Raw genomic sequence first — 25,700 nt, 5'->3', positions numbered from 1 at the left:
GACCGATCAAATGTTCTTTATTATCATGAATGGTAGAAAACTTATAGTTTATTACCATTAAATGGAAGTTAAGGTAAAAAGTAAATGTTATGTTTCTTTGTTGTTTTTCTTGCAGCTATTACTGCCATCTTACACAAAGATTTTTACTGGTGGACTTGGTGATCTGGATAGGAGACAGGTATTTGTTATATCTATGGTCTTTATATCCTGATATTGATATCCCAGCAAAATTGGGAAAATGTAGAGGTGACAGATTTTATAGACCAGATGCTGCTGAAATCATAGGAGTCCTTCTGGGTAAAATAAGAAAACAGGACAAAACTACAACTCTAATATCAATATTCAATTACTCTTTCAATCAGATTTCAGATTTCTCTTACAGTTTTCTAGTTATGAGGGGTCAAAGGAACCACACTTAAAAAAAATTGACTTTTTCAAAATTTGGTCTGATTTTGAAAATTTTTTATTTGATTTGAATTTCTATTTTTTATTTTGTCCATAATGAATTGTAAGTTCTTATGTTTAAGTGTGTAACGGACTGATATTTTGCCAATACTTGCCCCAAGTGAACTGAGTTCAACTTGATGCAGTCATATCATACTGTGCTCTGCAAAGCTTTTTTTTTTTGTGTTTTGATATGCTTGAATATTTGTCTTTGTAATTTGTTTTAGATTGAAAGCCTTCTGTTTCAACTACTACAGCCCTATGCCTCCCTGTGTAGTCTCTACTCTGCTCAGTATGGAGGCCTGTCAAATCAGGAAAATCCTACCTACCTATCACAGAAAATTCAAGATCTTTGTGGTGGACAGGAACAACCCATCCCAGTAGAGCTCTTAGGGAAAGGGATGGTCTCGAGCAATCATACTTTTGTCAAATTTCCACCATTTTTAGCATGCAAAGCTCACAGTCATAGCAGAGTAGATAAGAATATTATACGCATCAAAGATTTGTCACTTGAAAGCAAATTTTACCAGCCATACTCTGAAAAACTTGACATTTTAATGGTCAATGGAAACCAAATGAAATCATTACCATCAAATCTTTTTGAAATATTTGAGAATCTGCAAGTTCTGACAATTTTGGATGTGAATTTAAGTGAAACTCCAGAATTTCCCTCAGGTATAGCTAGATGTAAGGACTTGGAAATTCTCATCCTCAGTGGGTTACCAGGAGTTAAAAAAATGGCAACTGACATCCTCACAGCTCCTGCACTGTCAACATTCTACCTCCACAACTGTCCAATCAAAACACTGGACATAGAATGGCCACCAAGCAGGACTTTGACATCACTAAGTCTGAAAGGGCTGCTTATCAATGAGGTGCCAAAAGAAATTGGAAATTTGTACGAGTTAAATGAACTTAATTTAGATTACAACCCTATAATTACACTACCCGATGAACTTAAGAAATTGAAGAAATTGAAGTATTTGAGTGTGAAAGGTTGGTAATTTACTCCACCACTTCACAGCCAGTATTATTTAGCTGTCAAGTGATCTAATCTTGAACTAAAACAATTCAACAATTCATCTTCTAACTCACAATTAGTCAAGAGATCTACATGCATTTTAATAGAAATTTATGATGAAACATTATGTTCCTGTCTGCATGTTTTGCATTTCAAAGTGACTTCTGTTAATCAGTTCACTTCTGTCATAGGTTATGGCCCAGTAAAAAGTTGTTTTGTTCTTTAGGAATTCCATGGATTGCATTTGAGGGTCAGTTTGATCAGATGCCAAAAGCAGCATACCAGCAGTTCAATGCTGAACGACCTTACATTGTTAACTATTTATCAGCAGAGGTAGGAAATCTAATAAATAGATAGAATCTTATTTCCTAAGCAATTGATTACTGTAAATTTGGTAATTATTGGGATACATGTTTTTGGGCAGGTTGCAAATCAGCTTATGTGAATGGTGGGCAGGCAGGTGGGCTGGTGGAGAAAATATTTTTGTAACATTTTTCTCAGCAATTATAAATCACAGCCCCTTGATATTTGGTATGCAACCTCAGTATGGGATCTCATATTGTTGGATGTGATTTCAATTCACAGCTGCTTTTGTTTTCATAGCACCTGCAATTTTTTTTATTTTGCTAATAATGAAATGAAAGTATGTTAAGCATAACAGGGGGTGCAACATCTTGTTGTAAGCAGGCTTTCTCTAATTCTTATGTATAAGGAAGTACATTGAGTGTTTATGATTGTAGGAAGTTGATGATCTGTTCCACAAATTTGATGTGAACAACAACAACATTCTGGATCCCAGTGAAGTTGCCCATCTGAATTATGAATTCTTAAAAAGAATACCAAGACTTGGAGTCACTAAACTTGGTATGAATATCTGTGCTTTCTAATATGTCCCATGATATTTAGCTGCTCTTCAGACACTTTATTAAATGCATATATATATGCAAGAAAATACATGAACAATATCAGTAAGTACTGGGTATACGTGTTTATTGGCAACTTGATCAATTTTCTATTGATCCTACTGCCAAATAATTTCTTACCTTGGGCTACTGCTGTGATCCTACAAAATATCTGTAATTTCCAATGACAATGTTACTTAATATGGACTGTTTAATCACAGATAAACAGAATAATATCAGTTTTGAATGTCTCGACTGAACATCACATCTAGCCCTGTCAGGCTTGGTGTGATATTTTCTGTCTCAACTTCTTTATTCTGTGTATACATTATATGAACTTTGACCAATATGAACCTCATTTTCCAATAATGCTTTGTAACTTTATAGATGATACTAAGTTTGGAGGAGTACCAGAAGTGATCTTTTCTCTAAAAAGTCTGGAAGTGTTAGATCTATCCTTCACTGGTATCAACTGTATACCAGACATAGCCAGTGAACTCTTTACTCTACAATCATTAAACCTTGAACATTGTCCATTCCTTGAAAGTGTTTCTGGCAATGTGGGATTGTTGCCTAACCTGAGGAGTGAGTATAATTTGTACAATCAATTCATTTTTGAACTTTAGGCTTAAATCTTATCCATTAAAGAGGCAGATTAATCATGTGCAATAATTTGTTGATCTTATAGTTGTAAGTCAATTTTGACCTCAGGAGACAGAATTTTATGTTTAAAAAGTGAAATCTCTAAGCTACTGTCAATCTAGAAAAATCTGAACACTTGATGGACTTGAAATAATAATTTCTGAGGTTAAATATACCTGACTTCTTTACTGTTGAAATGTCTGTTGTTATAGGTTTACATTTGAACAGCTGTCCTGTGTTAGATTCTCCCCCACCTGATATTGTTGGTAGGGGGTTTGATTCTGTCAGGGCCTTCCTAAAGAAAATGGCTGGAGGGTATACTGAGTGTCATAGGACCAAACTGATGTTCATAGGACTTGGACAGGCTGGTAAAACTACGTAAGTACTGTTTCCATCTCCTTCTCTACAGTCCTTGAACCGATCTGTGCAACGATTTGACGGATCGATGACTGGTGACCGATCTGATCGCAGTTTTGTTATGTAAAATGACGTAAGATCTGTTTAAGACAAAAGAAATGTAAAACAAACGTATGAATTAATCATTAAATCTATTATATTATGTATGTACGTGTAAAATTGACAAAGAAAACAACAAAAACAGTAAAATACATTGACCACTCTATGGTCATTTGATGCAATCAGAAGTTTAATGGATCAGTTTGACGGATTGATGACTGACAGGAAACTGATCGGTGATTGATGACAGATCGCAATTTTTGTTCCATGGATTGGTTCAGGTACTGTAACAGAAGTGTATAGATAAAAAACTGGGCATAGTATAAACAGCATTAAATGACCAGTAGACATGTCAGAAAACACACATAATAACTCAAATCTGGAAACAAAATGATTTAATGATATTTACGATATAAAAAAAAAAAAAAAAAAAATCCTGGTTCCAAGGACCTGTGTTTACAATGGCTCGGAGGACTAAAAAACACATTGAATGGTTCACGTGGAAAGTTCTTGAAGTAAAGAATTAGTTGAAATGTCTTATTGACCAGGTATTTATTTTGTTCTTATTCAGGTTACTACAGGCTTTAAAGAGTCCCCTGAAGAAAACCCCTGGAACACAGGATGCTAAGTTGACTGATGGTATAGAAATAAAACCATGGGTTGTACCTGTACAAGATGGATATGAGATTACATACAGCTGTTGGGACTTCGCAGGGCAGACTGTTTATTACAATACACATCAGGTAATTCATGTCTTAGATGAAATCAAATTGAATGTTATTGAAAAAATGTTCTTGAACTTGAAAACCAAATATTTCTAAAGTGAATTGAATTATACAACCTTTGTGCATCTCTCATCTTCCTCAGATCAGAATGAACCAAACTATGCACAGAGGTTTGGTACAATATGAATATGAAATGAAGGAGTTCTTGGATCATCAATGTTAGTTTTTATCTTCACTGGTAAGATATACATCTGATCTGATGGATAAACTTGTCAGCAGATTTAGTATCCTTAATATTATCATTTTTAAGCTACATATTCTACACTATCTTCTGATCTCCATAGAATGTTGTCCTTATACCTTACAAACAGACTTCATTGCTATTATGTCTTGTTTCAGTTTTTCTTGTCCAAACAAGCAGTTTACATGTTACTGTGGAACATGAGAATGGGATTTGAACATGCTGGTTTAGATTTCTGGCTGAGCTCTATTGCTTGTCATTGCCCAGACACACCTGTGATTGTAGTAGGGACACAGCTGGACCAGGTAACATTATCTGTAACCTAGAGAAATGTTCTATTAATGTACTGGTAAGGTTTCCATTTTACAAACAAACTTAGATTTCTATCTGTGCTGTATTGCTTGTCACTTTCCCAACACACATAATAATTAAGAGCTCTAAATTTTGAAATTTTGAGCAGTACCTTTATTTTCACTATTTTCATGGTATGACCCATAATGCCAAAATTAAAATGTTGTGAAGATTTTCTTTGAAGAACATTGAAATACAGTTTGAGGAAATTTTGTAAATTTAAAGTGTGCAACAGCAGATTGATCACAGAAACCAAAGGAAAAAAAGTGTTAAAATTTCCCCAGATTACAATATTTGGTTTGTAGCTTTGAGATTTGGAGGTGTATGTGGTCTCTTCTTTTCAATCTTCCTTCTTGATGAATCTGATCAGATTTTTTAAACAAATAGTTGTGTCCTAAACACTTCATCCCATGCAATATACTTTCCATTAGTATCATCATGAATTGCCGTAAACTGTTACTGAACTAACGATATTAAATTATGGTTGTAGATTCCAATGCCAGATATCCCAGAGAAAGAACTTATGAAGAAATATCCTCAGATCAAGAAATTCTGCTATGTCAGCTCAACTCATGGAACTGTAAGTGATCATTAATTGATCAGTTGGGAATTCTCCAAATTGTGTGAACTTATTATTCTATCTTTCAAATGTAAATTGTAATTATAATGTTTTCAAGAAAACTCAATTTCATAATGTTGAAAGTCCCTAAATATGAATTTAAAAAAGCAGTAACTTGTGTCTTCATCTATGAATTACATTAGTCTTGATTTAACTCATGTTCCACACATGAGTTGAATCTTAATGCATTCTTTGCACAAGTGATCTTATTTTGGTTTATTCATGTTAACCAATTCATTAACCTATTTATTATGTAGAATCCTTTATTATTATTGATGCCATTTTCAACATGAATTTATAATTTTGTGAATGGTAGATTGATATTTGTGTCGTGACATTTTGGCAAGAGTGAAATTGCAGATTTTATTTCACAGTTGGAATTATTGAAAATTTTTACACTGGGAAAATTTGGTAAATCACTGCTATCTATATAATAAATTAGTTAACGTAAGTTTATGAAAATATTTTATTATTGCAGAATATTGCTGAACTGGAACAAGTGTTGATTAATGTCACAATGACCTACTGTTCACAGATGAAACTGAAAATTCCAAAAGTCTGGCTTAATTTTGAAGAATGCATTTTAGTGTAAGTATTTACATGTCTCAGTACAAGTCTGATGGTATGTATGTTTGTTAACACAGGCAAATATTGTTCACGAGAAATTTGTGTAAATCAAGCTTCATGTGAACTTCACATGATATTAACATGATTTTCATATAAAATTCACTGGAGATGAATAATTTTTCATGTGTAGATCTGTATAGTTTTTTCTGGTCCATAGCAGTCTATCTGGTTAGATGCTCAATTGACTCAGAAAACAAAAATAGACTGTCTTAGTGGAATGGATCATGCTGATAATTCTTTGAATCAATGCAAACAAAAAATTAGCAGTACCTCTGACTTAATGCAAACAAAAAAAAAATAACAGTGAAGTCTTGGTAAACTAAGAAAGTAGTTTCTTTAGGAATGTATATTGGGAAAAAAAGATAGAAAGTAGTCATGTATACCTAAAATATGGATAATCTTAAGGAAGTAATACATATCAAAATATGAACAATCTTAGTGAAGTTGTTTACCAGAATTGGATAGTCTTATTGAAGTCATATTCTGAAAATATGCAGTGTTTTATGAGGTCATGAACCAAGTATTGGCAGTTGTAGTGAATTTGCAAAGTCATATTTTTCTGAATTTTCCCAGTAAATGCAACTGAATTAGTCCCACTTGTATATGCGTATATAACATTGCTAGTTTTTGCTTTGTATACCCCTGCTTGTGAATTTGGGGTTTATACAGGTAGTGATAGAAGTGTCAGTTCTTTTTTCCTTCATTACACAGTATGTAATTGGAATCAGTTATTGTTTTAACAATTGTCCAATGTTAAAATAGTTAATAATTAGTAAATAGTAATTCCTATATTTACAGCATTTCTGTTAACATTTTGAAATTGACTCTTCATCCATGGTATTGAATGCTTTACGAAAATGACAAAATGTACAAACTTGGCTGTATATAAAGCTACAATAATACACATAATGCATGTACTGAAAAAATTAAATTTATATTATTTTTTGTTTATTTTCAGTGAACGTAGAAGAGGGCAGAACATTTTAGACTGGGATGTCCTGAAACAGTATGCCATTACTAATGGTATCTATGATGAGAAAGATGTAAGTTATTTTATGCTTTATTTTCTTTGGTAGGGATGAAGCATCAGTTCTTTATGTAGGGGGTCTGAATCATAATGGCTCAGAATTGTTCTGTTTGAAATAAGGTATGTAATTTGGAAATGATTATTTGAACTTTAGATGCAGGTGCAGAATATGAGTACTAGAAAGTATCACATTTTCCTGTGAGTCTAGACATCACTTGTGTATCATTAACAATAGGAGATGTGGTATGATTGTCAATGAGACAGTCATCAATCTAATGCCAACTGTCTCTGTGTCAACTTTCTAAACATCTAATTTTGAATATAATTCTTGTGATAATTTGAGGAATTTAGGACTTCTTTTAGGAATGGTCATGTCTGGTCTGAGTTTCATAAAAAAAAATGCATTTCAAATCTTATTGCAGAATTTTCAATCTTCATTTATTTTCTTCAATGTTTGATAACATATTCAACCACTATTTTACCACTACTAATATATAGAATTGTGCATATTTGAATATTTTAACTAAGGCCCCATGAAGGATTGTCAAAACTTTGCTACTTAGAACATACATATTGGTACTGAAGTGATTTAAAAGATAATATTATTACTCTCTTTAATATGGCATTTTTTTATAATAAATGATTTTATATTATAAATACTGTTTTTTGATCAATTCATTTCTACAGATAAGACTAGCAGTGCAATTCTTGGATGATTTGGGTACAGTGCAATACTTTGATACAGAAGTTCTACGAGATAGAGTCGTCATTAACCCTCAGTGGATTGTAGATGTAATGGCCAAAGTTGTTTCTGTCAATGAAAAGTCTATCAAGGTAGGTTTACAATATAATAGTCTTTTTCTTCATCTTGACAAAGGTTATAGAAAAGTATACTTGAGTCTCTGCTGATTTAGACTTCTGCTAGAGTAATCAAGGAAATCATGATTCTGGTGATAATCAAAATAATGTAATCCAGGAACAAAGACCAGACATGGAAAACAGACACATACAACAAAGAACATCAAGTAACTAAAATAATACATACAAAGTAACAAAAGTAAATGAGCAACTCGGACTCCACTAAAAAACTGGGAGCATGGACCAGGTGTACTGGTAGGGTAAGTGTCCTCTGCAAGTGAACATTAAAGTATTCAACAATCATCAGAACGTTAGCAAAATATTTTTATCTTGCGTTTAAGATTCAAATGGTAGGCAATACAAATTGAATCAAATCTGTAATTATATCTTTTATATTTTATTTCAATTAAAGTCATATGAAGAAAAACTTTAAAAATAAAAATATCAATATGTTAAAAACTTGAAAGTGTGCCAATTATGTCAAAAACAACCATTTGATATTTTCTGTTAGGAAAGCAAAGGTAGATTTTTCCACAAGTACATCTCGGAGATTTGGAAGGAGTATGAATCTAATTTACATGAATGGATGTTGAAGTTGACAGAGAGGTTTGATCTGACCTTTCCCCTGCCAGACTCTGAAGACAGCTGTAATGTGGTTCCCTGTCTACTTCCTGAAGAGGAACCAGAAGATGTAAGTGTTGTTATTGCTCTCAACTGCAGTCCTGAAATTTCTTTTTTTACTGTTTATTAATTTCCAATTTACCAATTTCCGCTTTGTTTGATGTCCTCGTAAAATCATTCCTGAATTACTTTATGATGTGAAGAAAAAATCTGTAGGGTAGTGTTATTTCTGTAGTTTCCTGCAAGTTTACCCATTTATTGACTCTATTTGTAATTACTAATAATCTCATATGTGAGTTCTTTGTTCTTGGCAAATGGTTCACTTGAATTCCATTGAAACCTCTTCAAAACAAATTGTTTTGTTTTGTGATGAATGCACAAAGGTTGGGAGAATTCAAACTTCAATTATAAATGTTGTTGTTTTTAGAAAATTGGAAAAAAAGAACAGTATACATTGTAACTCATGGATTTCCAGATTTCTTCAATGATGGTATTACAAGCATTTCTAAAGCTTGTTCTGAGAATACCATTACATAAATATCTTTTTAATGAATTGGAGAAAAGGGTAGTCCATTCATTTCATCATAAGGAGCTGTATGTCCATAAATACAAATATTTAGGGGCCATAATCAGTAATTAAGTGTAACTTATCCTTTTAGAGCACCACAATTACTTCCCAAAATCTTGGAAATAATTGCAATGTTCTTATTTTTTGTCATTAAAAATGTGATGTGGTTGTAATTCTAATATTTAAATAGCAGTCTTTGTGAGAATCATGCAAAATCTAAAAAAAAATTGTGATACACCCCAAAAAGGCTACATATTTTTGTTTTTGTAATGAAGTTGTTTTATGGGTCTATATTATGAAATGTGTAATGATTCATTCAAATTTGTCTGCTCTAAGGAGATAATCAACATTGAAAATACAATAGAATCTATTGTATTTGAGTGTCATTTACAGAGTTATCTCCCTGAATTTTGAAATCTACAGTGCATTCTATATATTTTTAATCTCCTAAGAACACAGGTTATATGAAAAAAACAAATGTTAATTTCTGTTTGCAATGGCAATTCAAACAAAATATCAAAAATAATAATATATAGGCTTTTGAGCCATGAATCACATTTTGCATGATTCTTAGCTGGAGTGCTACTTAATACTAGTATTATTTTTTTTACATTTCTGTTAATAATTTTTATTATTATTCCAAAATTAAAGTAACATTTTGTTAAAATTACAAAACCTTAATGATAAATGCCACTAGTAAGTGCTGAATTTACAGAATTTTTGTGTTTGTTGTAGTTACTATGGCCTGTGATTTATCTGTTATAGATACCACAGTCTGTGATTTGTCTGTTGTAGTGACCATGGTTTGTGACTTGTCTGTTATAGTTACCATGGCCTGTGATTTGTCTGTTTTAGTTACCACAGTCTGTGATTTGTCTGTTGTAGTTACCATGGCCTGTGATCAAGGATACAGAGGATATTAGGGAGAGTAAGATTCAATACAAATTTACTTACCTTCCAACTGGTCTGTTTAACAGAGCTCAGGCCAGACTGTTCAGTCAGGGCTTCACTGATACCAGACTGCTGGAGTTCTTGTGGAAGAAAGGCTCTATTCTGAAGAAAAATAATCACTATGCTCTAGTCAAACAGACAAGGTTAGAATTTTATTTATACATACAACTCTTTTGAAAAAAAAATGTTAGGGTTTATAAGACATCTTTCCTGTGAACTCTCACCTAAATTTATCCAACTCTAAGATTTTTTTGTTTGAACTATATTGCTTAGTTGAATATTGTTATATTTCTATTGAGATTTTTGACCCACTGTGAATCAAATTTAAAAATGTGATAATGATGATAGTGTTTAACCTCCAGTTTTTTTACTGATATTGAACTTCTTTATGAAAGGGAAAATAGACTGTCAAACTCCAAGTAATTTTTTGACAATTCCTTATGCTTTTAAGTTCTCAGGGGTTGATATTATAAAAATTGGTTAAGCCTTACAAAACCAGTGACTTTGTGCACATTAGTTGGATATTGTAGATCACAATTCCTTATACATTTACAGTGGGTTTTTTTTTAAATAAAAAAAAAATGGCTTATATTATTACTGTTAGATTTTTTTAAATCTCTGTAGATAAAGTACTGAATCTCAAATAGAGAAACCTGACCATTCATTTGTAAATGTTATTTATGTGGTCTCATTTGCTTACAGTGATTATGAGATGATAGTAACAGTACAAGGTCCCAGGCCAAAGAACATATTGGACCTGATCCATGAGACTATCAGCACTCTGATAAAGGACTCTTTCCAAGGAGTAGACTATGATTTCTACATACCATGCCCTGACTGTGTGGATAAAGAGGTATATATTTATCTTAGTGGATGTCAATGAAGAAATTTGATAAACATGTCCTGAAGTTAGTAAGTTATAGAATTTATCACATGTTTCATGGTATAATTTAATGTCTAAATAAGGACTACCCAGACACCAGACACTAACTAATGACAGACCCCTGTTATGACATGTCTAAGTAAGGACTCCCCAAACAACAGGCACTGACTAATGACGGACAACTGTTATTATACCCCACGCAACAAATTTGTGAAGGTACAATGTATTTGACCCGTCCATATATTTTTTGTATATAAGTTCACCGTGATAAGTTACAGGTCAAGTTTAACTTTCGTTCCGCTCCGATGATTTTGATCGAAATTACGGGCCTTGAATTTCGCAAAATTCACAGAAATAACAGTTTTCCGGACTTTTTTTCTAAACACTTGCAGATATTGACATGATTTTTGGTATATAAGTTCACCATGATAAGTTGCAGGTCAAGTTTAACTTTTGTTTCACTCCGATGATTTTGACTGAAATTATGGGCCCTGAACTTAGCAAAATTCACAGAAATAACAGTTTTCTGGACTTTTTTTCTAAACATTTGCAGGTATTGACCTGATTTTTAGTATAGAAATTAACCATGATAAGTTATCGGACGAGTTTGTAGTTGGTTCCGCTCTGATGATTTTTACAGAAATTACAGGCCTTGAACTTAGCTAAATTCACAGAAATAACCATTTTTCTGACTTTTTTTTTCTAAACGCTTGCAGATTATGACATGTTTTTTGGTATATAAGTTCACCATGATAAGTTACATGTCAAGTGTACGTTTTGTTCTACTACGATGATATTTACTTTGGATTAACTAAAACTCAAAGAAATCACTGTCTGGAGTTTGAAACTACCATTCTAAGTAATAGAATTTAGTTAAAAGATAAAGGTCTAAAGCCTAAAAAGCACTCTTATTCCTCATTTTATCGGGGTCCGTCTACATGTATTTCTCTTACAAACAAATTTACTTGAGTATCCAACATGGGAACGTGTGGGGTATGTTTGCTAAGGTTCTTTAATTAACAATACAGTGAAACCTGTGTAAATTTGAAATGCTTCATTTCAATGATTTTGATTTTTAAAGAAACTCAGCTGACTTAGATGTTTTTAGTTCACTTATTTTCAGATTTTTGTATAATGAGCAGATTTGATGTTATTAGTTTTTAAAAAATTAACTTTTTGATATTTATAATAAATGTCTTCTTTGCTTTCTTGTCCATTGCCAAATTAGCAAAAATATAGGACACTATCAAAAATACTTTGCTGATAGAATTAATGTTTTGTTTTTATTTTTAGGGAACCAAGGATCCATTCCTATTCAAGGTTGATCTGATTAGTCGAGCCCACAGTGTTAATGCCCCATTCCTGCAATGTACAAAATACTTCCATACTGTGTCTATTGGCGAGCTACTTAGTGAGTATACAATAATAACTTTTTCTGGGTACCAGTGAGTTAGGTTTGGTAGCTTGGTGGTTAGTATGCCAAATTTTCAATTATTTGGTCAGTATAACCAATGTAGACCATATATATCAACATATATGCCAAGAACTATATGATTTTGTTTTTTTTTTTATTGTTTGGTTTGGTTCTGTTTTGTTTTTTTTTTTTTGTATTTCAAATATTGGTATGTTTCATTCTTCTCAAAAAATGGAAATTGCTAATTGCAATATAGGCCTGTTTTTAAAACTCCTGCCTAGAAATAGAGAAAGTTCTCTGAACCACTAGTCTCTCTCTATTCATTTGCTTTGCTTAAACAGATATAATACCAGACAACAGAGAAACAGAGTTTGACCAACAGATCCAAGAGAGTATAAGTTCTCTTCAGGAGATCAGAGACAACATGTCAAATGATGTAGCTATACTGTACAGTGTTGAAGACATACCTCCTCAGGGTAAAGAAGACGAGATGGTAGATCCCAGGGAAATACATAAGGATCTGCTCACTGCTGGCTTCAAATGGTATGTTCTTACATCTGTGTATCATATCTATACTACTTCTCACCCTTACCTGAGTTCACCCAGGTTTTAGTGGGGTTTTCACCCAGGTTTTAGTTGGGTTTTCGAAGTGTTTTTAGTTGTTTCATATTGTATAATTTGTTTATTGTGTGTTGTTCTTTTGGTGTTTCCCGGATTGTTTTGTACTGGTTAATACATTGGATAATGCCACTACCTGTATATGTGTTAATGTTTGAGACAGACATCAATAGATTAATATTGTCAAGATCGTAATTGTACCATGTCACAGAGTACAGTTAATTTAGTTTAAACATATTTTAGGGAGTGAATCATGAATAAAATATAGCATATACAATGATTTGGATAAATGAATAAGGTTTGGTAACAAGCTTGATTGAGTTTTTTTTTCTTCTCAAAACCGTCTCCTAAACGATATGATGGTAGAGCAGAGTTCTACATCATGGAAGATGACATTAACTTGCAACATTGTTTATGACAACTTCATTGTTATGTTTAGTTTTATAAAAATGATTTAGAAATACAGATATTTCTGGGAATGTAGGGTTAGTGCTGACTAATTTCTGGGAATGTAGGGTTAGTGCTGACTAATTTTTCTGGGAATGTAGGGTTAGTGCTGACTAATTTCTGAGAATGTAGGGTGCTGACTAATTTTTCATTTCATATGTTTATAGTTGGTTCCCTGGAGATTTAGAGGAGACTCCTGAAGCAGAAATTGAGCTAGCTGTCAAGAGTTCAAAGGTTATAATTAGATAATTGATTTGAAAGAGTGAATAATCAAAATATGATTGCAAGTGCCAAGAATGCCAAGTTGTAATGAGTACACAGAACTTTTATCATGCAAGAGTTAATTATCCAAGCTTTCTTGATAATGACATTTTAGTTATTGATTGTTCTATTTATTATCTATATTGTTATTTTCATATTAATTATATATTTTGTGATTGATGGACTGATATTCCAAACAACCAGTTAATAAAGAGAGAAATGTTGTGATGTTTTGGCAGAAGCAAATCAGAGTGAATTCACCAAATATACTTATTACACTGAGATCATTTGATAACTCACTACTGCCTGTATAATAAACTAAGATAAAAGTTGGGTTTTAAATAATTTGCACAGTCACACTGCTTTACACTCAGAGATATGAATTCAGTGTGAAGTATACACCAAATCTACTGGAAAAAATACCAGTAAAATTGAGCAAACTTGTCTTGTATTGTTTTCACTGTCAGTTTACTTTTTATGTTGCTGGAGTCTATAATGGCAACTATTTCCCTGTACCTCGGTATCATGTTGTATTGGGGACAGCTGCAGCCTTCCCTGTGGTGTGAGGGTTTCCTTGCTGTTCATTGAAGACCGATGAGTGGCCTTGACCTGATATTTTAAGGTTGTTGTCTGATTGACATATTTACCATATCCATTACCATTATACTGATTTATTGTCCCCCGCGACACGTCATGAGGGGACATGGAAATGCCGAGTGTCTGTCTGTCTGTCCGTCAGTCCACCCACGTTTTCCACACTTTTTTTGTAATGGTTTTACCAAATAAGTTTGTTTTTGGTATGTGGTCTTTTTATGAGAAGTTAAAGATTAATTTCAACTCTGGTTATGGTTGAATGATTTTTACAGAAGTTATAGCCCTTGGACTTAGAAAATTTCAGTGAATTTACAGTTATCCACACTTTTTTTTTTGTAATGCTTTTACCAATTGATTTTATGTTTTGTATGTAGTCTTACTATGAGAAGTTACAGATTATGTTCAACTTTAGTTACGGTTGATTGATTTTTACAGAAGTTAAGGTCCTTGGACTTATAAAATTTCAGTGAAGTTTATCACATTTTTTTTTCGCAGGGAACATTGGAACGCTGTTATGTATTTTTTGCAGGTTTTGGTTGTGTGTATGTCAAAGAATTTTTCCTACAGTGCTAGATGTGAGAAGACATGTATGCATGCAATTACAGCATTGTACAAACCTCTGGCTATTGCCATCATTGATGAGACTGATGACTGGAAATCTACACAACTAGGATTGAAAATTGGAAACCCAGTAGGTTATAGATCATTTATACCTAGCTTTTCATAGATACACATATACAATGTATTAGGCATATAAATATTTTTAAGAACTAAACAGGCAGAGATCAATAAAATGTATTGTCTTGGAGTAAAAAATGAAAATTGTTTGTACACCTTGAACAATTCTTTGCAGACAGTAGTTTTCATCAAGAGAGGTTATCTAAATGTTGGCAAAATAATGCTGAGGCATCAGCAGTTGGATAATTCAAATTCGTTTTTGACCACCAATAGATCCTATTTCCTGCACAGAAGTGGTGTTTACAACTTAGAAACAGCTTCATGTTTTATAGATACATTCAATGTTACATAGTTTAATCGTATGACGAAGCATTAAGTGTTTGTTGGTTGTGGACAATGTTATAACATCAAGTTAGAGTTGATATTTATGGACCGTAATCCAGAGCCCCTAAACCTTTGTTTTTCTACATGGTGAATTCACATGCTGTGTTGTCCTTGTTTGTTAAGAAAATTTTTGTTCATGATAAAGTTCTTTACAAATCAAGGGGGACTGAGAAATTTTTTTGTCTTTATACATAAATGATGTATTTTATGTTGTTGCATCTAATTATCTACACTGCAGTTTATTTATTTTCTCTCCTTACAGAAAATGGCCATGATTAAAAATACACAGCGATACAAGAAGAAGATAGAAGATTTGGTAGACATTGTCACCATGCATATAGAGGAGGTAGAAAAGGTAGGAAATATGTAGTGAACACAGGAAGTGTTCTTTGCGTTTATTATACTGTTTTGCTAATTTCATTGTGGACTGAAAACCCCCAAAAATATTACCAACAAAATTGATATTTTAGTAGCTGTCTTTGTAAGAATCATGCAAAATTTGAAAAATGTGATACACCCCAAAAAAGGCTACATATTTTTATTTTTGTAATTAGGTTGTTTTATGGGACTATACTAGGAAAGAGTAATCAAGGGAACCAAGGTTATAGCGGTAATCAAAAGAATGTAATCCAGTGACAAAGACCAGACATGGAAAACAGACATACACAACAAAGAACATAAAGTAACTAAAATCATACATACAAAGTAACAAAAATAAATGAAATGTGTAATTATTCATTCAAATCTGCCTGCTCTTAGGAGATAATCAACATTGAAAATCCAATAGATTCTATTGTATTTGAGTGTCATTTACAGAGTTATCTCCCTTAATTTTGAAATCTACAGTGCATTCTATATAATTTTTATCTCCTTTGAACACTATATAATGCTATTCATTTTTTGAAACTGCAAAAATTGGTAAATGCGAATGTGTTCACTTCACAAAATCCATGGAAATTAACAACCATAATTATTCATACATTTATACTAGTAGGTGACTAGACAATTGAGAAAAAAAATTTCGATCAGAAAATTTCATAGGTATTGGTTGAAAGTTTTAGGTCCACTACTCTACTGTCAAAGAAGTTCATCAAATGAAAGTTAATTTATGAAAGACCAACTCAATCCCCAACATCATTTTATGTGCTGTGATAATTTTATTCAACAACAGACTTTTTTGGGATTGTAAGAGTGTCTCTTACCAAATAATAAAGACATGATATATACATGTATGTAGGCATATCTTTACAGTTTTTATATGGAATATCTTGACTGTGTATAATTGTATTTAGTTCTGTATGTTTCTTTCTGGATAATACAATTTAGCTGACAGCTTACCTAGTGAAATGAGAAAATTAATGATGATTGAGTTATGAAACAAAGGCACCATCTGAAAGGTCAATGTAACCTTAAGATGAATTTTAATTTTTTTCATATGTTTTTTTTTTTTTTTTTTTTTTCAGAAGCATCTCGACTCCCATCCACCAGTGTTCATAAGTTACTGCTGGGCTAATTCCAAAATAGCATGTAGCAACACCACTGTAGCAAAGGATGGATCTCTGGGATTTGGAGATCCTAGAGTTCTCAAAAAGCACTTGGAGAAAAATGATATCCGATGTTGGATAGACTTTGAACAGATGGGAAAGGTATAAAACTTACCTGTTATAATAGAACCGTAGTTTTTTTGTTTTTTTTTAACTTCCAACTCTATGTTCATACACATACTTCACAGAAGTATTACTTTGTAATTAGTAACAAATGATAATTTTTTTATATTTATTTGTCTCAAAGAGTAACGGTGTTGGACGGGTTTCAGTTACCATGGATTCTATTATATTTCTGGTTATATTTGTGTTTTTCACACTATTTTTTTTTTATGGAACTCTTGCATGAATATAAAGTTAAATCATTTTAATATCAATGCATGTTTTGGTTAGAGCAAATAAGAGATGCTGTTTAGGTTTACAGAATACCTTAAAATAAACAGGGATGGAGGCCATCAGAAACTAAAGCATTGAATTTGATGAAATTTCACCCCTAAAAAGGGTAGCTTAACTTTTTCCGATAAAGATATCATCTGCAAAAGGAAGTTCATCAATTCCAATGCTTTAGCTGATTAAAATTTGTTTTCCTTTACAGGATCCACATGTAAACTTTCAATATAAAAAAAACCACTTGATATAAGCTTGAATGTACTTACATGTAGTACCTAGTTCAACTTCAAAACTGCTGACAACTTAAAAGAGGTTGGGTTACAATGTGTGTTCAGCTTCTTTTGAATATATTACTACTTATGAAATAATTTTTCATCAGATCTGCAGAGAACTGATATATTGGTTTTTCATGTCATTAAAACTGAGAACCTAGTATATACATTGGCTATATTATTTACTGTAATACTTATCTTACACTACACATGCATCTGACATTCAAGTTTTTGAGATTTCCCTTTAATCTGACACTTTTGTTGTTCTTGAATTTATACTTTAATCTTACCTGCATATTAAAAAGACTTTCCATTCCTGCATGTTTGTGTTCCCCAAGCAATGCTTGTAATATTTTGGTATCTATAAACTACTGTTGTATTTAACTTTATAGCTTGGCCTGTATCAAGACATTACAGTGGGTTTACAGAACTCTAGAGTGATTGTATTGTGTGTGTCCGATGAGGTGAGATCTATTTGTCATATCTTGGGGAAAACCATACAGCATTCAAATTGTTGACCATAAGCATTATAAGACTTCAAATGTTATTGACAGATGTCTAACAAGCCTAAATTGTAAAGAATATGACTAAACATTCGTAAAATTTGTATTCCTTCAAAGACTTAATATCCAACATTACTTTAAACAGTGGTAGTATTTGGGTCCATTGGGGTACATACTTTGTTTAATATCTAACTCTAAAAGTATTGAACCATTTCTTTGCACTATGTTTATAAACAAATTGAAGATGTGCTCTTTTATCACGGACAAATTTTGAAAACTTTTGATGGTGAAGCAGGTTCAGACATGATATTGATCTATGGTGTTAATAAATAGTTCAGTAATAGGGTGAAGTACATGAATTAATTTTAAAAAGTGTCAAAATTTTTTTTTACAATTAAACACTATGCCATTGTTACATCTGTATGACTACACAACTAAATGTTTTTGACTTTCAGTACCTCGAGTCTGATGCTTGTATGATGGAAGCCAGATTTGCTGCTTACAATCTTCAAATGCCTCTAGTTGTATGTGTTGTGGGGCAAGGTAAAGCCTGGAAAATGTCAGAGGTAGGAATAATTCTCATTATTCACAATACTTCGTCTTTTTTATAACTCCACATGGATAGAGGGTATATAGAGATAGTTTTAATTATTTTTTTCTGGTTTCCTTTCTTCAGTATGCTGTTATGCAAATGTGGGGTATGGGCACATGCATAGTAGGCTTAATTGTCAAGAATATTGTAACATTCATTCCAACATTCTGATTTTGAGAGTAGCTTTTCATTTAAAAACTTGATTCATCAAAATATTTTTAGTAAAGTATATGGTGTATGTCTACCTTTTCAATGATCCTGTCTTGAAGACTTAATGGTTGTTTTTTGTCTAATTAATCTTACAGTATGGTAGCCAATGGTCATATCCCTTCTTTTTGATAGGTCAGTTTAATGGTTCAAAAATATAAAGATTTAGCATCAGTTATCAAGATGCAGAAAGAAAGTGATGATGTCTATGATCGTGCCATGGCTTGTGTCCGTAGTTACCTTGAAAGACCTGGAACAGAGAAACAGCAGAAAATACAGGAGAAACTGATGAAACAGAGACGAAAAATGGAACAGCAAAAGAAGGAGGAACTGGAGAAAACAATTCAGTCTGGTGGGGACACCAACTTCTCATTCCAGGTGAGCTACATCTATATATTAGTACTAGTTGAAGCAGGTGAAGTAAAATGTATCTTTAAACTTTTGCAATGAGAAAACTTTTAGTGCAAGTAGAAAGATTTTTCAAAGGATGACTTGAAATAGTTATTATTAGGGGCTTGCCTCCAAAAGAGGCAGATGCCTTAAAGTGATCAGTCCATTCGTCCTTAACAAATTGTGTTAGGGCTGTACCTTTTTTGTCCGTTGGTGTAAGCTTTTGTTTTTTGACATGATGATAGGCCAGCTTGAGACAGTGTGTTGTGTACCATTATCAGGTTGGTAACCTTTGACTTTGAACTTTGTCCTCTAGATTAAATTTATGATTTTTGCATGACAGATTGTGTCCAGGCTGCAACTTGTTTTTGTCTTTTGGTGTGCTCTTTTGATATTAGACATGAGGATAGATCAGCTGAAGATCCATTGTTGGTGACTGTTGACCTTGAACTTTGCACTCAAGACCAAATGAATGATTTAATGCATGGCTGATGTACAGCATATATACCACAGCAGGATCCACAGAGATTCCATCTCAATGATATCTATAAGTTACAGCTGTTAATTGACTTAATTGGTCATGTCCAGCTTATGGTTGCCTAACCTGTGAACTTTTGTTTGTTTGTTTGTTTGTTGGGGTTTAACATCCGAGCAGCGATATTTCAGCTATATTCAACCTGTGAACTAACCATTGGATTAAATGCAAAAGATGTACTGATTTCAAATTTGATTTGTGGCTTTATATGATTTCGGCAAATGTTGCTATTATTTTGTATACTGTTTGATATCAACTTCCTGTATGACAACAGTGCAAATTCCAGTTTTTTTTCTTGTTTACCTTTACACCAAAATGAATAAAGGATAGTAAATTACTGATTTTGTATCAATGGTTTTTCAATTCTTTAACAGGAGGAAATAGAATTAATCCAAAGGAAAGTGATGAGACATATTTCTAAGATAACAAGGATCGATGACCTAGAAAATGAACTTCCAAAACTCCTAGTGTTTGATTTTGTCAAGAAAGGTACTGTACTCAGAATAAACAGTTATTAAGCATTGGATTTTGTCATTTCACTTCAAAAATTAATTTTGGCAATAATTAAAGTAAAATCTTATTACATGCACAAGACTAAGAAAGTAGCTTTTATTAATTTTGTTTTCTTTTTACAAGAGAAATTATAAGTCAGGTTAAGATTTTACACTATGCAGTGCTATATCTACTAGTCATGTGCTTGAAGCTTAAACTGAGTCTTGATTGTGTAAGGTTGATTAATTGTGTTGGGATAATGGCTTTTTAAACAAATTGTAATGCATGTATCAACACATCCAAATACACATTTTAATTTATGATTTACCATAATTTGTCTCAGTACAGTCAGCCAAAAAGTATTTTTTTCTGTAAATTTTCAAAAGTATTCAAGTACATAAACAAAAGAAACAAAGAGCAATGTGCGAACCTCTTCATTGGTATATTATCCATGCATTTTCTTGTTCAGCGAAAAGGAATAATCAGTTCTATTTATTATGCCCCTTGTAGAATCCTCCCAAAAGAAGCCAGAGAAAGAAGAAGCTGTATCACAGAATAATGAAAGACCTATAACAGCACAGTCACTAAGGGCAAGGACAAGTAGTAAACTATCCAGTAGCCTCAGTAGGGATAAAATGAAGGTTTGTGTCATGACAGTGTACAACAATATATTCATCTCGGACAGCGCTTGCTTTTAGCCACCAGCTGGAGTCTAGTAAAAATTGATTCAAGCTAGTGAAATGATGTGTGCTTTTGTTCAGGCTATTTGAATCTTATACAGTGCTCAATTATTTGGGCTAGTTGTTGTGAATTTTGAAGGAAAAAACTGCTCAGATTTTCTGTCTTAAAGACAATTGCTTCACACTAGATAATTTGTTGAATTGAAAAAAGAAAATGCTTGCATTCAAATCTGCCAGGTTGTTTTATTTTAAATGACAACAAATTTACTTGATTTTGACAGTATTATCTTATTTGTTTGACAACTGTTTTAATGCAGAAAAACTGTACTGGTAATATTCAGCTTGACTGTAATCTATACAAACCTCAAAGAGCTGACCAACAAGAGTGGTTGTCATAATGATGAAATTTTCAATTGTATTGAATATTTTTGTAATAAAATGATGTTTGATTGATTTTTACAATTAAAAATTTGTTCAAGTGTTCAAAATTTGTAATCTTTAATTTTAGGCTGTGACTTTAGAGGAATTAGAAGATGATTGGCAGGGAGAAGATTTCTGTATCAGGGTACTCTGTGAAGATGAACAGGTCAGAATTCCTATGTCTTTAACCATTATGTCTACACTCTCACTCATATATCATTGTTCCATAGTGATCCTCATGTTATTGGTCAATAGGGATCCTCATATTCATATCACCATTCATCTGTTTGTCATTCTGTTCCATTTTGATGATTAAAGAACCACTTGACATAGGGTTTTTACCAAGTAACTTTAATGCAAACTTTCAGACTATAAAATGCAGTTCTAATACAATTATGGTGTATCTTACCAGTGTTGTTTATGTCTAATTAGGGTCCATTTTTTTGTTATTTGGAATATGAGATTATTTGTGATTTCTTCCATATTCCTGATCTTGACCACACCATTTCTAGGAAAGGCTGGACAAAACGCAATTGAAACCTCAATGTACTTCCATAATACCAAATAACAATGATTTTGTAATCCACATTTAGTTTCATTCTTTGTTTACAAAGCTTGATCTCCATCTGGTACTGAATGTGATGTAGAAATCTGTTCTTGTATTTTTTACCTTTCATTTTCAGGGTTGGCATTTAGTAGGAGAACCCCTTTCATTGATCAGCAGAACATCAGAAGAGGTATACAAAGCACTGAAAGATGCGTCTCCTTATCTAGCTAGAATCTACGCTGTACTGAAACAAAGTGCTATACAACTAAACTGCCTTAGCAGCAAGAAGGGGGAGAGTTTCTTGAATTATATTAGAAAGGTAGGGAAAATCTTTGATTACTACTGGCAAATATTTAACCACAAAGCCTTTTAGCAGCATCCCAAAATATTGAGTTGTTGTTGGAATGTAATGAAAGTTATATCTGAATCTTTTTGAAGAAATTGCACTATAAATGTGACTATGTCATTTAAAAAACAGAGATTTTTTCAAAAAGTATTGTTTGTCTTGATACTTTCTAGCCTTTTTAGGGAGATTCCAGTACTTCTTTGCAATTCATTCAAAGATTCTGTGTTGGAGCTAAATATCTGAAGATTTTTTTTTCTTTCAAAGGAGGGAATAGGAACAAAGAACTTCAGTGATGCATATAAAGTTATCCACAAGATGGTTGCTGAAAGTGAAGATCGAGATCAGTTCATCAGTTTACTGAATAGGTATGTTCTTAAAATCAAATGAATTCTATTGAATTAAGAACATTTAAAAAAATAACTTCAGTATTGCAGTACACATATACTCTGTGTGGATAAATGTACTTTAATTATATCATTCATTTGATCTCTATATAATACTGAAACTTGGTAACTTTTTGTATGCTGTAGTAATTGTTTTTTTATACATCTTCCCCTGGCTTAGAAGGAAGGAGATATTTAGTAATCATGGTGTTTGTCCTTTTGTCTGTCTGTCTGTTTGTGCCACTTATATGAGAAATTATTTGTATAGTCCTATTAGTGATACTTCTTATGAAAGGAAGGTCCTGTTTGAAGTATTTACATTTTTTGTCATTTGTTATTTATGAGTCACTTGAATTGGAGGTATATGGAGTATGTTATTTTAATCCCAGTCATTGTTGTTGTAGATGCTACCTCCAGAGTGGTAAAATATCCTGGCTGTGTAGAGATCACCAAAACAAGGGAGGTATCACACAGCTTCAGGTTGGCAGCAGTAGTGTCCATGGTACTTCCAGAACTTTGATATTTGAGGAAGATGTTCTTCTAAAAGAACTTCTACAAGCTAGTCCACTATATGCAGAACAAACTAAGGGAAGACAGGGTCTACAGAAGGAAAAAACTCTTGTAAAATCTGTTTCTAACTTGAGTAGAGAAAAACTGAAAGAGGCAAAGAAGGACCAGAAGAAGGAAAAGAAATTTGAATCTTCTAAGAATGAAGAGACACTAAAGAAAAAGAAATCAGACAAATCTGTTACTATATCAGGTTTGTAATTCCACGAACAATAGTAAGAAATGACATCATTCTGTGTTATTTATTCTTCTTGTTTAATTTTTATCAGGGAAACTTGGTGCATTTTTCAAAAAGAATTCATTTCACCAAGTAAACATTGAAAACATTTTTAATCATTTACAATTCTTTTTAGGTACTTTAATAGATTCTTGTGTCATGGTTATTTTTATCTGCTCTAAGCACTAGATTTAATTTGGTGATGGCATGTACCATGATAATCATCTTGTGACCTTAACATTTAACATTAGTCATTTCTTTGCCTTTAATACTTTTACTGTTTAAAGGGATACACATCTCTTATTTGTTACTCCTCCTACACACCTGAATGGAATTGAATGAAACTTTCACAGAAATTTTATTTCATGTTCCCATTGTGCACTTTCACATAGAAAACATGGACATTGTCATTTCTGGATATGGGGACAAAGTGGGACCCATCTCTTATCAGTACTCTTCCTTCATTGAATAAAACTTTAACAGAATCTTTATTACATGTTCCCATTGTGCACTTTCTATTTTAGGTTTTGATCCATATCAATTTGGATGTCAAAAGGTGCATGTTAACAAATGGGGGGGGTGGTGGGGCGTATTAGAGCATTGCTCACAGTTTTTCTAGTTATGTTAACTAATAAAAACTTTTTTTGAGAATGTTTTAATTGACAAATGGGATCAGGGATCAATGAGTTTATGAGGTTTTAACATGTAAAACCATTTAGTTGAATTATCTCCCCATGGAATCATCTGATAGTGATTATACTTACTCCTACATCTATATATGTTGCCCAACCTTCCAATTAAATTTAATCAAATCTCCTTTTAGTGGTTTGTAGGAGTTGCACTTACAAGAAATGTGGACAGATAAACAGACAGACAGACTAACAGTGTTATTCCTATATACCCAAACTTTGTTTGCAGGGGGCTAATTAAATTGTACAGTTAATGTCAATTTTAAGGTTTTTTACATTTTTTTTCAAAAGAAAATAAACCAGTCAGACCCTTGTGTAAAAAAAATAAAAGAATACTTAACTTCTTGTGTAATGTATAATCAGTTCTTTGTCTTGGGACACTTCATTTCCATACAATAATTTTAGTTATGGTTGACCAATTGTTCTGAAATTTTGATATGATTTTTTTTAATTGCTAAAGAAAAGTTCTAATATGATTTGGACTTTGTGGCCCCTACTGTTTTACAAAAAGATTAAAAATAGAAGATAGTAAAATGTTTTTTTTTTCGATTTTAATTATTCTTTTTTAGTGTGTTCCTTATTTAATTCTGGTCAACAAATGAATCAGCAGATTTGGCTTTCACAACTTGACCAATTGGAACCAAACTTTGTATGACTGTTCCTTGTGGTATCTTGCATAGAACTGATATGGGGATTTTTGATATGTTGAAAAACTTGGTGTCAGTTACTTAAAGTAGAACAAAGTGGTCAGACAGTGTTTTTTCTCTAAAACCCTTAGGTTTAGCCAAATTCTGACTGGGTGAAAGTGTTCAGCATGTTAAGATCTATTTGTGGACAAATTTTGGTATAAAGTCATTAAGCCATGTTGAAGCCTTTTTTCTATGTTTTTTGGCTATATCTAATGTTATTACAATGTACTTTCAAAAATCTTCTCCAAAACTACTGGAGCAATATGGACTGATTTGTGGATTTTTGAACTGTCGAAGAACATTGCCACTGTTACTAAAAATAGAACATAGGGTCAGACAGAAGACAGAAATCGTTAAGTTTAGTAGCAAAATTCTGACTTGGTTAAAGTGTTCAGAATGATGAGAATTATTCATTAAGTCATGTTGGAGTTATTGCCCTTTCTCGTTGTTTTTTGGCTATTTTTAACATTATTACTTTAAAAAATCTTCTCCTCTAAAACTACTGGACCAATTTAATCCAAACTTGGTATGAATATTTCTTGGAGTGTTTTGCATAGAACTGATTTGGGGATTTTGATCCATTGAACAACATGGCCGCCATTACTAAATATAGAGCATAGGAATCCGACAGAAATTTTCTGCATATATATCCAAAACCGTTAGGTTTAGCCACATTTTGACAGAGGTAAAAGTGTTCATCATGATGAGATCTGTCTGTGGTCAAATTTTCGGTTTCGTATGTTAAGCCATACATGTTGTGTATTAGAATAATTATATTTTTTTTTACATTTTTCCCTATTTTTAATGTTATTTTTTTTCTAAGTCTTCTCTTCTGAAACTACCTGACAAATTAGAACCAAACTAAATATGAATATTCTTCAGGGTACTATGGTGGAGATTTTTGA

At 32.5% G+C, this 25,700-nt stretch overlaps 1 protein-coding gene across 2 annotated transcripts in view; it reads left to right on the top strand.

Moving 5' to 3' along the window:
* LOC148604162 (uncharacterized) overlaps window positions 1–25,700 on the top strand; it is a 109,978-nt gene that overhangs the window by 78,018 nt on the left and 6,260 nt on the right. For both annotated transcript variants that reach the window (XM_088547862.1, XM_088547863.1), the window contains 30 exons: window positions 116–178; window positions 672–1,440; window positions 1,692–1,798; window positions 2,206–2,329; window positions 2,755–2,952; window positions 3,222–3,387; window positions 4,037–4,208; window positions 4,590–4,736; window positions 5,273–5,362; window positions 5,880–5,989; window positions 6,987–7,071; window positions 7,743–7,889; window positions 8,425–8,604; window positions 9,988–10,196; window positions 10,756–10,906; window positions 12,230–12,347; window positions 12,692–12,893; window positions 13,583–13,649; window positions 14,800–14,961; window positions 15,595–15,687; window positions 16,796–16,978; window positions 17,931–18,002; window positions 18,497–18,607; window positions 18,976–19,218; window positions 20,140–20,254; window positions 20,768–20,898; window positions 21,446–21,523; window positions 22,041–22,223; window positions 22,515–22,615; window positions 23,038–23,393. In XM_088547862.1, the coding sequence (XP_088403988.1) occupies window positions 116–178; window positions 672–1,440; window positions 1,692–1,798; window positions 2,206–2,329; window positions 2,755–2,952; window positions 3,222–3,387; window positions 4,037–4,208; window positions 4,590–4,736; window positions 5,273–5,362; window positions 5,880–5,989; window positions 6,987–7,071; window positions 7,743–7,889; window positions 8,425–8,604; window positions 9,988–10,196; window positions 10,756–10,906; window positions 12,230–12,347; window positions 12,692–12,893; window positions 13,583–13,649; window positions 14,800–14,961; window positions 15,595–15,687; window positions 16,796–16,978; window positions 17,931–18,002; window positions 18,497–18,607; window positions 18,976–19,218; window positions 20,140–20,254; window positions 20,768–20,898; window positions 21,446–21,523; window positions 22,041–22,223; window positions 22,515–22,615; window positions 23,038–23,393 (4,933 nt within the window). The remainder of the gene's footprint in view (window positions 1–115; window positions 179–671; window positions 1,441–1,691; window positions 1,799–2,205; window positions 2,330–2,754; window positions 2,953–3,221; window positions 3,388–4,036; window positions 4,209–4,589; window positions 4,737–5,272; window positions 5,363–5,879; window positions 5,990–6,986; window positions 7,072–7,742; window positions 7,890–8,424; window positions 8,605–9,987; window positions 10,197–10,755; window positions 10,907–12,229; window positions 12,348–12,691; window positions 12,894–13,582; window positions 13,650–14,799; window positions 14,962–15,594; window positions 15,688–16,795; window positions 16,979–17,930; window positions 18,003–18,496; window positions 18,608–18,975; window positions 19,219–20,139; window positions 20,255–20,767; window positions 20,899–21,445; window positions 21,524–22,040; window positions 22,224–22,514; window positions 22,616–23,037; window positions 23,394–25,700) is intronic.

Source organism: Perna viridis, chromosome 10 (assembly GCF_037379345.1).
Source record: "Perna viridis isolate PV_CMFRI_1.1 ecotype Kerala chromosome 10, ASM3737934v1, whole genome shotgun sequence".
Classification (NCBI taxonomy): Eukaryota; Metazoa; Mollusca; class Bivalvia; order Mytilida; family Mytilidae; genus Perna; species Perna viridis.
The sequence above is the reverse complement of the archived record's forward strand: the minus strand, read 5'-3'. Positions and strand labels throughout refer to the sequence as shown.